This window comes from Capra hircus, chromosome 26 (assembly GCF_001704415.2).
Source record: "Capra hircus breed San Clemente chromosome 26, ASM170441v1, whole genome shotgun sequence".
Classification (NCBI taxonomy): Eukaryota; Metazoa; Chordata; class Mammalia; order Artiodactyla; family Bovidae; genus Capra; species Capra hircus.
The window spans coordinates 51,004,713-51,018,977 of record NC_030833.1 but is presented as its reverse complement, the minus strand read 5'-3'; the positions used below and the strand labels follow the sequence as shown (position 1 = coordinate 51,018,977).

Genomic DNA, 14,265 nt, shown 5'->3' with positions numbered 1-14,265 from the left:
ATGGACATTACTAAAAAGTGTGTATAAATATTTTAGAAATCATAATTGCATACTGATACTTCTAGTTTCATTCCAACTCCATGGAGTTCTTTTCCTTTTCCTGATTCTATATTTGTATTTTCCATTTACCTCAGTGAGAACCTGGCTCCCACAATATTAAATTTTTTTTAATCCTATGATCTTCAGAATTTCTGTGCTTGTACTACTGTAGAAAACAAACCTAGAATGAAGAATTCAAGATTAGATTCCTTTCATTGAGGGTATGTGGTTGGACACTTTTCAAAAGCTATTTAGATTAGGATTTGTGTGTGTGTGTGTGGTTATTTTTACTTCCCTCTTCTCCATGGTAATATTCATTTGAAATATGTTTGTTTCTGTTCAAATTAATTTTGCTTCCTTCAGTGATCAGTTTTTGAATGCTTATAAAATTAATATGCTTCCAAAAGCAAAACTTTTCAAAAAAGGTGTATCAGAAGTGTCACTCTCTTCAGTATCACTCCATCCCATTTCTCAGCATCCCTTGTAGGTTAACCAGTTTCATTGTTTTTGATTTATCTTTTCTGAATTTCTTGTTCTAGAATTAAGCAGATCTCTATTTGCTTCTTTTCCTTTCTTCCGACAAAAAGTAGTATGCTGTATATACTCTTTTTTTTTTTGTATATACTCTTTGTACTTTGTTTTTTAAAGCTGGCAGTATTTCCTAGAAATCGGTATTAGCAGTTCATAGAGTGCTTCCTTATTGCCTTTTTACAACTTATTAGTACTCCATTGTGCATATATACCTCAGTTCTTTCAGTTTCATATTGGACTTGTTTTACTGATTCGTTTATCCTAGCAGTAATACCTCACTGTCTTAATTTAAACTGCTGTATAATAAATCCTGATGTATGGTAGAATAAACATCTCACTTCTGATTGTCTTGACTATTTCTGGCCATTTACATTCAGTGTAAAAGTCTTACACTAGATTTTACCTAAGTAATTGATGCTACTGTATATCATGCTTCCTTTTTAAGGAATTTAAAACATTTCTGTGTTGGGAAACTTCAAACTTAAAAGTTGCAAATATAGAATAACAAACTAATGCATATTACCATTCATCTGTATTTGGCTATTAATATTCTGCCACAATTGCTTTATCGTGTATGATAATGGTTTTGTGGAACCATTTAAAACCAAGTTGTAGGCGTCATGACCTCTTGTCTATCTACTAAAAATAAGAATATTTTCTTACCTAACCATGGTAAAATTATCGAATTCAGAATATTTATCACTTTGCTTTTGCCACTATTCCTATAATATTTCTTTATAGCAGTTTTCCCCCATCTAAGGTTATATACATTGCACTTAGTTATTATCACCCTCTAGTTGCCTGTCATATGGAGCAGTTCTTAAAATTTTTCCTTTATCTTTTTATAACTGTGAAATATTTGAAGACTATAGGCATATGACTTTTAGAATGTTCTTCAAGATTCTCTAATTATTTCCTTATGATTAGAATCAGATGAATGCATTTTTCTAAGAATACCAAATGAATTATGTTGTTTTCTTGAAGCATCATATCATACAGCACAGGATGTCAGTTGCATTACTGGTGATATAACTTTGATCAGCTGATTAAATGATGTCTGCCAGATTTTTCCACTGTTAAGTTTAATGTTTCCTATTGCAGGTAAATAATTTGAGAGGAATATTTTGAGACTGTTAAACATCCTGCATATCATTGGCATTTTCACCAAATGTTACAAGCACTCGTTAATGATATTTGACCAACTCAACTTATTACCGTGTTAGCTGGAAAATGATGTTCTAATCTCTTATTCCTGTTAAATTTGTTAGTTGGCATTCTTCTTTAAGGAATACAGATTTTCCTTCTCTTTCTAATTCGTAGGATGGATGGCTGGGTTTTCCAAACTTCTATGGATCTTAGCCTTTATTGTCGCTGCTTAATTTTGATGCTCAGTTGTCCCAGATTTTGGCAGTGGGAGCTTCTTCAAGCTGGCTCCTGTGTCTTTTTAATGTTCCCATATTTTGAAGCATTTTCTCACTTTGTGGCATGAAAAGATGTCCCACGTTCATCTTATACCTTTTGGGTCCCAGCCTTAGAATAAGACACTATTTTCTCAAGAACCTAGTTCATTTAGGGGTGCTTGTTGTTCAGTTGCCCAGTCATGTCTGACTCTGCAACTCCATGGACTGCAGTATGCCAGGCCTCCCTGTCCCTCACCATCTTCTGGAGTTTGTCCAGTTGGATTCATGTTTATTGCATCAATAATGCTGTCCAGGCATCTCATCCTCTGATGCCCTCTTCTCCTTTTGCCCTCGATCTTTTCCAGTATCAGGGACTTTTTCAATGAGTCATCAGTTCGCATCAGGTGACCAAAATATTGGAGCTTCAGCATCACAAAAGAGTAATGTCTCTGTTTTTCAACACACTGTTTTGGTTTGTCATCGCTTTCCTTCCAGGAAGCAATTGTCCTCTGATTTCATGGCCTGTAGTCACTGTCAACAGTGATTTTGGAGTCCAAAAAGAGGAAATATGTCAATACTTCCACCTTTCCCCCTTCTATTTCCCATGCAATAATGGGGCCATTCCATGATCTTAGTTGTTTTAATATTTAGTCTTAAGCCAGCTCTCTACTCTTTTTCACGAACAGAAAAGAATACTTTACACATGGACATCACCAAATGGTCAATACCAAAATCAAGTTGATTACATTCTCTGTAGCCGAAGATGGAGAAACTGTATATACGGTCAGCAAAAGCAAGACCTAGAGCTGACTGTGGCTAAGATGATAAGCTTCTCATAGCAAAAGTCAGGCTTAAACTAAAGAAAACCAGGAAAAACACTAGGCCAGCCAAGTATAATTTAAATCAAATCCCATATAAATTCACAGAGGTAATGAATAGATTCAAGGGACTAGATCTAGATAGCAGTGTGCCTGAAGAACTATGGACAGAGGTCTGTCATATTGTGTAGAAGGTGGCAAACAAAACCATCCCAAAGAAAAAGAAAAGCAAGAAGGTAAAGTGCTTATCTAAGGAGGTTTTATGAATAGCGGAAGAATGAAGAGAAGCAAAAAGCAAGGAAGAGAGGTAAAGGTACATCCTTTGGGGATAAATCGTATCTAAAAATCAACATCTGGGCAACAGGTATACTCATTGCTTCTTGATTGTTATTACTATTGGTCCTTTCAGCAGAATGAATTAAATAATTTCTTACTGGTAAAAATTAAAATTAATATTCATATCTATAATTAAAATCTAATATCACAGGGTTCTTCTCCCTGTTCTATATTCATATCTCCCTTTTTTCTCAGAAAACTGTCTTCCCAAACATCAATACATTTATTCATCTTGGAATATTTAAATCAACTGTGCGTTCCTGGATTAAGGTCTATATGTTTGTGATAAATTGTTGTTCAGTTGCTCAGTCATGTCTGACTCTTTGCAACCCCTTGGACTGTAACATTCCAGGCTTCCCTGTCCTTCACTGTCTCCCAGAGCTTGCTCAAACTCATGTCCATTGAGTTGGTGATGCCATCCAAGGATCTTGTCCTCATGCCCTTCTTCTGCCTTCTGTCTTTCCCAGCATGAGGGTCTTTTCCAATGAGTCAGCTCTTTGGAAGCATCAGGTGGCCAAAGTATTGGAGCTTCACTTTTAGCATCAGTCCTTCCAAAGAATATTTAGGATTGATTTCCTTTAGGATTGACTGATTTGATCTCCTTGCAGTCCAAGGGACTCTCAGAGTCTTCTCCAACACCACAGTTCAAAAGCATCAATTCTTCAGCACTCAACCCTCTTTTATGGTCCAACTCTGACGTATGTACGTGACTACTGGAAAAACCATATCTTTGACTATAGGGACCTTTGTCGACAAAGTAATGTCTCTGTTTTTTAATATGCTCTCTAGGTTTGTCATAGTTTTTCTTCCTAGGAGCAAGCATCTTTTAATTTCATGGCTGCAGTCACCGTCCACAGTGATTTTGGAGCCCAAGAAAATAAAGTCTGTCACTGTTTCCATTGTTTTCCCATCTATATGCCATGAAATGATGAGAGCAGATGCCATGATCTTAGTTTTTTGAATGTTAAGTTTCAAGCCAGCTTTTTCACTCCTCTTTCACCTACATGAGGAGGCTCTGTAGTTCCTCTTTGTTTTCTGCCATTAAAATAGTATTATCTGCATATCTGAGGTTATTGATATTTCTCCCAGCAATCTTGATTCCAGCTTGTGATTTATCCAGCCTGACATTTCACATGATGTACTCTGCATACAAGTTAAATAAATAGGGTGACAATATACAGCCTGACACACTCCTTTCCCAGTTTTAAACCAGTGTGTTGTTCATGGTGGGTTCTAACTGTTGCTTCTTGACCTTCATACAGATTTCTTAAGAGGCAGGTAAGGTGGTCTGATACTCCCATCTCTTTAAGAATTGTCTGCAGTTTGTTGTGATCCACACAGTCAAAGACTTTAGCATAATCAATGAAGCAGAATTAGATGTTTTTTTTTCTGGAATTCTCTTTCTCTTTCTGTGATCCAGCGGATGTTGGCAATTTGATCTCTGGTTCCTCTGCTTTTTCTAAATCCAGCTTGTGCATCTGCAAGTTCTTGGTTCATTTACTGTTGAAGACTATCTTGGAGGATTTTGAGTATAATAACCTTGCTAGCATGTGATATGTGTGCAATTGTGGGGTAATTTCAATATTCTTTGGCATTGCCCTTCTTTGGGATTGGAATGAAAACTGACCTTTTCGAGTCCAGTGGCCACTGCTGAGTTTTCCAAATTTGTTGGCATGTTTGGATTTGTTTTCTTAGTGTTTTTATTAAAGATTTCTGTGACTGTATTCATTTGAGATAATTGCCTACAATTTTAAGTCTTTGTTGAGGTTTTTAAAAATGAATATGCTGGCTTCATAAAGTGAGCAGGAAAATGTTCCCTACTTTTCTTGGTAAAACTGGTATCTTTTTCTGTAAATGTTGGATAGAATTTACTAATGAGCACATTTTGGCTTCATTTGTCTTAGTATATTTACAAATATGAAATCAATGTTTTTGGTATACATAAAACGTTAGTGCTAAGTCGTGTCTGACTCTTGCGATCCCATGAGCCGTAGTCCGACAGGCTCCTCTGTCCATGGGATTCTCCAGGCAAGAATACTGGAAGGGGTTGCCTTTTCCCTCTCCAGGGGAACTTCCTGACCCAGGAATTGAACCCAGGTCTCCTGCATTGCAGGCAGATGCCTTACCAACTGAGCTATGCAGGAAGCCCTTGGTATACATCAGTTCAGTTCAGTTCAGTTCAGTCACTCAGTTGTGTCCGACTCTTTGAGACCCCGTGGACTGCAGCACACCAGGCCTCCCTGTCCATCACCAACTCAGGAGTTTACTCAAACTCATGTCCATTGAGTCAGTGATGCCATCCAACCATCTCAGCCTCTGTCGTCCATTTCTCTTCCCACCTTCAATCTTTCCCAGCATCAGGGTCTTTTCAAATGAGTCAGTTCCTTGCATTAGGTGACCACAGTATTGGTATACATAAATTAACTTAAAATTTTTATTCTCTGTCTAAAGGTGTTTGTATACTTAAAATTTTTTTTTTTTAATAATTTTTATTTATTTTTGGCTGTGCTGGGTCTTCATTGCTGCATAGGCTTTTCTCTAGTTGCAGTGAGCTGAGACTACTCTTTGTTGTGGTGTGTGGGCTTCTTACTGTGGTGGCTTCTTTTGTCGCAAAGGATGGGCTCTAGGTGCATGGGCTTTAGTGGCTGCCGCACATGGGCCCAGTAGTTGCAATTCCTGGGCTCTAGAGTACAAGCTCAGTAGTTGTGGCACACAGGCTAGGTTGCTCTGTGGCATATGGGATCTTCCTGGACCAGGGATCGAACTTTGTCTCCTGCATTGACAGGTGAATTCTTTATCACTGAGCCACTGGGGAAACGCCTATCTAAGTTGTTGAATTTATTGGTGTGAAGTTCATGATTCATTTATGCTTTTAATGTTTGTAGCATTTGTAGTGACATCTCATCTTTCATTTATTTCTAATAATGATTATTTGTTTTCCTTGATCTGTCTAGCTAGAGGTTTATCAGTTTTATTGATCTCAGAGAACCTTTTAATTTCACTGATTTTTTTCTGTTGTCCATTTTTATTACATTGATTTTTTTTTTTTTTGCTCCTGTCTTTCTTTAATATCTTTTCCCCCCTGCATCTTAAGTTGGAACCTTCTTTCTTTTGCAATATAAGCATTTAAAACTATGCATTTTTCTGTAAGCACTATGTGGTACTTTTAGTTGCATTCCACAATTTTGATATATTGGTTTCATTATTACCTAGTTAAAATGTTTCCTAATTTCCCTTGTGAATTTTGATCCATGGATTAGTTAGAAGTGTGTTTATATTCTGTCTATTTGGTATTTTCCCAGATGTCTTATCATTACTTCCATTGTGGTCAGAATATTCTCTGTGTGATTTTTTTTTTTCTGTAGTCCAGCAGATGGTCAGTTTTGGTAAAAGTTCCATTTATACCTGAAAAAATATATATATTCTGTTGGACGTAGTATTCTATTAGTGTCAGTGTAGTCAAGTTGTTTGATACTGTTGTTAAAGTTTTATATATCATTACTAATGTTCTGAATACTTGTTTTTATGAATTGTTGAGATAGTAATTGTGAGTTTATCTTTTCAGTTTTTGTTTCATATATTTTGAAACTTTGCTACCATTGTGTCTTAATGAAACCTTCTTACCATTATGGTATGTCCTTTACATTCAATATTTCTTTTCTTGAAGTCTATATGACATTAGCGTAGTTTGATATATAAGAATATTAACATATCAACTTTCTTATGAGTAGTATATCTTTTTTTAATCCATCCTTTTAACCATTTTTGTTTTTATATTTAAGTTTTGTATTAAAATGTCTAGGAGTTTGTTTTTTTTTTTTTTTCCCATAGTATTTATGATTCTCTGGGCTTCCTGGCTCTACAGTTTGTTTTTATTAGTTTTAGAACATTTTAGACATTGTCATTTTGGTCATTAAAAAAAAGTCTTTTTAATAACTTGGTTACATAATTGAGATTATACAGAGTATGTAATTATTTAGTGTATATGTTTTCCTGTGTCAAGTATGTTTTCTATTAATGAAAACAAAATATGTTTATTATAGAAATTTCTGGGAAAAGTTACCAAAAAAAAAAAATTTAAAAATTACCTAGACTATTCTATCTGCAGATAGAAAAAACACGCAGTTTTTTTTTTCTCTTTTTGTGTTTCAATTTGGATAATTTCTGTTGTATGCAGAAATTGCATGCGTGTGTGTGCTAAGTCACTTCAGTCATGTCTGACTCTTTGTGACTCTATGGACTGTGGCCTGCCAGGCTCCTCTGTCCCTATGGATTCCTTGTCCCCACATTTACTGATTTCTTCCTCTCTTGTTTTATGTCTACTGGTAAACCAATAGAAAGCAGTTTTTAATCTCTCTTACCATGTTTTTTATTTCTTATATTCCATTTAACTCAAAATTTATCTGTGCTGAAATTCCTCATCTTTTCATGCATGTCTTACCTTTCCTGTTATAGTTTTTGATAGATTAATTATGGTTTTTTTAAGCTTGATAATTTTAACATCAGTGTAATCTCTGAAACTGTTCTGTATGTTGCATTATCTCTTGGCAGTGTTTTTTCCCTTAGTTTTTTATATGACTTGTGATTTTTTAATTAAAGTCTGGATATCATATGTAGGACTGAAGTAACTGAGGCAAACAGTATTTATGCCTGAAATGAATATACCTCTTCTGCTAGGCTGTTAATGTTGGTGATTGAACCAGTCTAGTCAGGAGTAGAGCCAAGTGTGAATTATGTTGTAGTTACCTTCTGTTGTAGATTGACTGTTGTGCCCTCCAAAATTAATATATTGAAACACTAACTCCCAATATGATTGTATTTGGAGACAAGGCCTTTAAGATTAATGAGGAAAGGCCTCAACCCATCTTCAGTTAGTTTAGTCGCTCAGTCGTGTCCAACCCTTTGCGACCCTATGGCTTCCCTGTCTATCACCAGCTCCCAGAGCTTGCTCAAACTCATGTCCCTTGAGCCAGTGATGCCATCCAATCATCTCATCCTCTCTGCCGTCTGCTCCTGCCTTCAATCTTTCCTAGCATCAGGATCTTTTCCAGTGAGTCAGTTCTTTGCATCAGGTGGCCAGAGTATTGGAGTTTCAACCTGTCTTGTCTCTCTCTTTTATAAGTTTTGTCTCCTCCCCCACCCTCCGCCTCCCCTATGCAAATTAGGGATAGCTAGGAAGGGGGTGTGTTTGTTTCACCTGAGGTATTGGTACTGCGATTTTCTTTTGTTCTATTTTTGAGGGCTTTTCCGTTTGTCTTTTAGCCATTCCTTTTTCTTATTATAACTAAACAAGATCATAAGGTGGGGCCTGATCTGATAGGATTACTGTCCTTATAAAAATAGACATGAGAGCGTATACTCTTGTTTCCCCACCATGTGAGGACACAGTGAGAAGGTAGGAGCTGTCCACAGGCCTGAATGACGGCTCTTTCCAAGGAACCTGGCACCTTGATCTGGGCCTTCTAGCTCTATAACTGTGAGAAAATAGATTTGTGTTGTTTAAGCATCCAATCTTTGGTGTTTCAGAAGTACAAGCAGACTAATATACCTCTAGTGTATCTTGGGCTTGAAATTTCTCTGTTGTAATCTTATGTTTAGAGTGAGAGTGATTTGCTGGAGGATTTTTCTCAGTATTCCTTTCCAGCCCTCTGCTTTAGGTCTTCTTTGCACCCATGCTTCAGAAGTTTTTTTTTTTCTCTATATTCATGCCCCTCCTCCATCTGTAGACTGCTGTTGCTTATTGGTGACAGACCATGTCAGAAAGTGAGAGCTGGCCCAGGGCATGGGGGGTCTTGGATTTTAAGGGCTCGGTAATTTCATGTGCTAATGAGGGTGGTGAGTATTCTTGTTAGGTCTGGGAAGGGTGGGGATTTCCCAGGGTTTGGGCCACTGCCCACCTTCTGACCTTTTATGATCTAACTGTCTCAGCTTAAGTGGGGGTGACTTTTAGTACTGGTTGTGGTTGTATGTGTTCAGTTGTGTCCGACTTTTTTGACCCCATGGCCTGTAGCACACCAGGCTCCTCTGTCTGTGGAATTTTCCAGGCAAGACTATTGGAATGCATTGTCATTCCTTTCTCTAGGGGATATTCCCGACCCAGGGATCGAACAAACCCATGTCTCTTATGTCTCCTGAATTGACAGACAGGTTCATTACCAACTGTACCACCTATTACAATGAAGGTATAATGAACTAAAGGTCAATGATTGGGCTGTTCTCAGAGCCACCTTAGTTTTAGCTGGTTCCTGCCAGTCTGTATCCCAAGGGTTGCACCCCTTCATTTATCTAGCATGTGTGTCCTACCCTTTTCCCTCCTGTCTCATGCTCCTTTTTATTTTTTGTGGGAGACAAACTCTTTAGCAAGTGAGTTTCTTTCTCTTCCCCCAGCAATAGACAACCTCTGGAGTCAGGATTTATCATGCTTTTCTGGTCCCTCTTTGCCTCCAGGATTAAGGATTTTTTTCCTCTTACTATTCTCCCCATCTTTGTGCCTTGGGGGCAACATGATTTACTGCCCTTACCCCAGAAGTTTTAGAATTTTGTTCACAGGGGAAAAGGTTCTGGTAGGAACTGTTTTTTCCTGTAGTCGTGTTACCTGAAAAATTGGGTTTCTCTTGGTGGGTGTTGAGCCAAAAGACATAACCAAGTCAAAGATCGGGAGAAGAAGGATTTATTACCTATAGCAAGTAAGGAGCTCTTTCCCAAAGCAGTGTCTCCCCAAATGGTAAAATTGGGGAAACTTTAAGTTAAGGAATATTCATGAAGGGGCTTGAGGAGAGAATTCAGTATAGAATTGGTGCAGAGATCGACAGAGTCCAAGTTTTAGTTGATTGAAATCACAGAAGGTTCGAAAAGGAAACCTCATCATTCCATCCTTCACTTGAGTAGGGGTGTAGTTCCTGAACAGCTATGATCTGTATCAGATTGTTATAATATATAACTTGAGGAGGAACTAGGACTTTATCACTGAACTATTGTTTCTTGGGGCTTCCCTGGCAGTTGAGAAGGTAAAGAATCCACCTGCAGTGCGGAAGATCTGGGTTTGATCCCTGGATTGGGAAGAACGCCTGGAGGAGGAAATGGCAACCCACTCCAGTATTCTTGGCTGGAGAATCCCCATGGACAGAGGAGCCTGGCAGGCTACCGTCCATAGGGTCGCAAAGAGTGGAACACTAGCGAGCGACTAAGCAGAGCACCGCACATTGTTTCTTGACTGCTTTTCCTTTGTTCCTGCAATCCTTCACTTCATTGTTCAGTTGCTAAGTCGTGACACTTTGTGACACCCTGAACTGCAACATGCCAGGCTTCCCTGTCCTTCACTGTCTCCCAGAATTTACTCAAACTCTTGTCCATTAAACTGATGATGCCATCCAACTTCCTTTAAGATTGTTAATTACTGAGTCCTGTTCAAGGGCAAGCATTGTGGCCAGGCTTAGATCCCCAAACAACTTAGACCTAAAATGATTTCTCTTATGTCAAGAAAGCTGTGCCTGGTTCTTTTTCTCCAGGGACTCCCTGCCCTATCTGCTTACAGGAATGGTGGCTACTTCCTCAAGGACTGTACCTTTGAGGGTTGCTTTTTATCTTTTTATTCAGTTTTTTTTTTTTTTTTCTTTTATTCCAGTCTTTTTCTTGGACAGAGGAGAGGGGTTTCTGGAAAAGATGTTGCAAGTGTTTTGTAACTTTTTGAAGTCAGTATTCTCTCCCTAACCTGTATTTTGTTATTGTTAACTGTTTGTTAAAAATATTAGCTAAATTATTCTTACTGCCTTGTAAGGCAGTCCCATCTTCTTGCCGTGTGCTACCATAAGCAAGGGAATGCTCCCATTGGGCATATCATAGTGGTTAGATTATATGTTTGTAGTTTACAGTTTCAGTGCGCTAATGGTTTCAAGAAAAGTTATAATTTTGTAGATTATCTAACTTTTCCTTATTTTAAGATGGGAGTGGTGTTCTTTCAGCTTTTTGTATACTACGTAGAAGTGGAAGTCCAAAATTATTTTTCTGACCCATTCTCATTTCTCCTTATGATACTCCAACTGTGTATTTGTTAGAATACTTGATATTATCCTACAGGCTGCTAGGGCTTTATTCCGTTTTTCTTTTTAGATACTTTTTCTCTCACTGCACTAATTTAGATATTTCCTATAGACCTTCCTTAAAGTTTATTATCAGTCTTTTCGATTGCCTATTCTTAATCATCTGCTGATAATTGTATTTCAGATACTGTCTTTTTACTTCTAGAATTTCTTTTGGTTCTTTTTTAGACTTTGCATTTCTCCCGAAGTATCTATTTAATGTTTATATCCATTTTTTCCTATAGTTTCTATTGCATCATACTTATAATTATTTTAACATCCTTGTTTGGTAGTTATAAGTACTTGTTCATCTATGTATCATCATCTGTTGACTGTGTTTTCTTTTGGTTTTACATCACACTTCCTTCTTTTGTTATGTCTCAATTTTTAAATTGAAGTTTGGATATCTTATTTAAAATAACAGTGAGAAGAAAGAAAAGAACCCTGGGAAGTGAATATATTATTTTTTGTTTTGTTTTGTTCCACATAGAGTATAAACCCTTCCCCTCTGTTTAGCGTGAGGAATGATAAATCATATTCCCTCTAGAATTTAGTTGAACTGGTGCTGGGCTGCATTCTTAGATTCAGTTCATGTGGTGTTGGCCCAGCCTTCCAAGATGTTTCTTTTCTTATCCTGACTGTTTTTCAGCTGTGAGGGATTTGGCTGCAGTGTAAGATACTAGTGGTTTACTTTTAGATCCTATAATTCATTCACTGGGAGAATGCCTGGTATTACTGTCTCCTTCTCCATGGCTTCTTTCTCTGAAAACCTGGAGTGGTATTTTTCAGAGTGAATAGTGTGGGAGAATTTCTGGATCAAGCAATCTGTTTTTGTATGAGGACTATTGTTTCTAATCCATCCTGCTACTCCACACTGTTGTCTACAGTCTGATTTCTGCTTGCCTGCTAAGATGTTTGTCTAATGGCAGACTCACCTGTATCTAGATGAGGTATCTGCCTCAAGGTGGGGAAGCTTCATAGTTCTCTGTTCACTGATGAATGCTCCCTGCTCCCTCCCAATTTAGCTCATCAATCCTTTTTTTATTTTTTTTTTGAAATAAAGTATTTTTAAGGTTTATTTATATATTTATTTTTGGCTGTTGATTAAATTCTGCATTTTTGTTGTTGCTGCACACGCTTTTGTCTAGTTGCGGAGAGGGGGCTAATCTATAGTTTTGGCACATACACTTCTCATTATGATGGCTTCTCTTGTGGAGCACAGGCTCTAGGGCTCGTGGGCTTCAATAGTTTGTGGCATAAAGGCTCAGTATCAGCTCCTGGGCTCTAGAACAGAGGCTCAGTAGTTATGGTGCAGGGGCTTAGTTGCCCTGCGGCATGTGGGATCTTCCTGGATCAGGGATCGAACCTGTGTTTCTTATGTTGGCAGGCTGATTGTTTACCACTGAGCCATCAGGAAGCTCCAGGGCTTTTTTACATCTGCCTTTATTCATTAGCCCATTGAAAATATTTGTTACCGTGGGTGTGAAGGCTCTCCCAGACTTTGGGAACAGCTATGTTGACTGTTCTTTGAAGTCCCAAAATCTTTTCATTACTTACCAACCAATCTTACCCATATGAATTAATGTTTACCTTCCTTATACTCTGTAAGTAGCACTTAAACAAACTCAGTTACTGTATCTTTTAGGTTGATAGTTTGTAGATTAAATTCTGCATTTTTGTTCTTAAAATGACACTTGCCAAAGAAATAGAAACTTAAGTAGTGTATTTTATCAAAATTGGAAGTAGATTTATTTGAGTTCTGTTGTGTTCTAACTGGCATGATTTTATGAAATGTCAATATATGAAAATTTAAAATTTTCACATATAAATGAAAACCAGCCTCCCCTCTGAGTGGGCATGTCGTAAAATGGTGCCTCTTCTTGTCCAGGCTTGGCGCCTGATTTCAGCTCCTACATTTCACATTGGCTTGTTGCCCTCATGCTATCAGTACAGCTTTACACAGTGCATCTGACTCAGGCAAAAACTTTAGTTGCTTTCTTATAACAGATGAGATAAACTTAAAAAAATGAAAAAATGGGAAATTCATATAGAACCACCGTTAACATTTTTTTGTTTGCTTATAAAAGTGAGATCAGTTTATGCTGCTGCTTTTAATTTGCTTCTTGAAAGTGAAGGTCACTCAGCCGTGTCCGACTCTTTGCGATCCCATGGACTATACAGTCCATAGAATTCTCCAGTCCAGAATTTGGGGTGGGTAGCCTTTCCCTTCTCCAGGGTATCTTCCCAACCCAGGGGTCAAACCCAGGTCTCCCTGGGCATTGCAGGTGGATTCTTTACCAGCTGAGTCACAAGGGAAGCCCAAGAATACTGGAGTGGGTAGCCTATCCCTTTTCCAGTGGATCTTCCCGACTCAGGAATTGAACCAGGGTCTCCTGCATTGCAGGTGGATTCTTTACCCAACTGACCTATCAGGGAGGCCCAATTTGCTTATTTAACTATAAATTAACATCTCCTGGAAAGTCTATTGCTGAAGAATTTCTATAAAAATTTAAATATGTTCTATTTATTACAAAGTCTGAGGGGGCTATAAGGGGCATAACAGTTGGAGACAACAAAAGGAAGCTATTTAGAATTTGTGTTCCTGGTGCTTTGCCTATAACAGGCACTGAAATATGTTGTTTGAATGTTTCAGTTTCTGAAATAAGTAAAAGGAAACTGTTAAATTTATGAAATTGGCTATTAAAGCATTTTAGAATATCTTATTTTTGTTTTGTAGGTATACTGCAACATCCAGATGGCACAGTTTTGAAACAATTGCAGCCGCCTCCAAGGGGTCCAAGAGAGCTGGAATTTTATAATATGGTAAGTGAGGTAAGATTTATTTTGTTATATTCAAAGTGCTTTTCATAATTTTATGCTGCTGACTCAGTAAGAAATACGTTTGATAACATGTCTTCTTAGTACACTGTGTATGTGACTGAAACAACAGCTCAAAAAAAATACAATGTTTATCTTTACTAACATATTCTATATTTTCTATTCTATTTCATTTTTGAGTGATTCTTATTTTGATATACTGAATTAATTTTGATTGATGGGTTT

General features: G+C 37.6%; 1 protein-coding gene across 2 annotated transcripts in view; it reads left to right on the top strand.

Annotated features, from left to right (window-relative positions):
* IPMK (inositol polyphosphate multikinase) overlaps positions 1–14,265 on the top strand; it is a 54,615-nt gene that overhangs the window by 6,664 nt on the left and 33,686 nt on the right. Inside the window, exon 2 of one of the 2 annotated variants that reach the window (XM_018041615.1) lies at positions 13,940–14,025. In XM_018041615.1, coding sequence (XP_017897104.1) covers positions 13,940–14,025 — 86 coding nt within the window. Of the gene's footprint in view, positions 1–13,939; positions 14,035–14,265 lie in introns of both variants that reach the window. The other variant, XM_018041614.1, reaches the window with a different exon arrangement.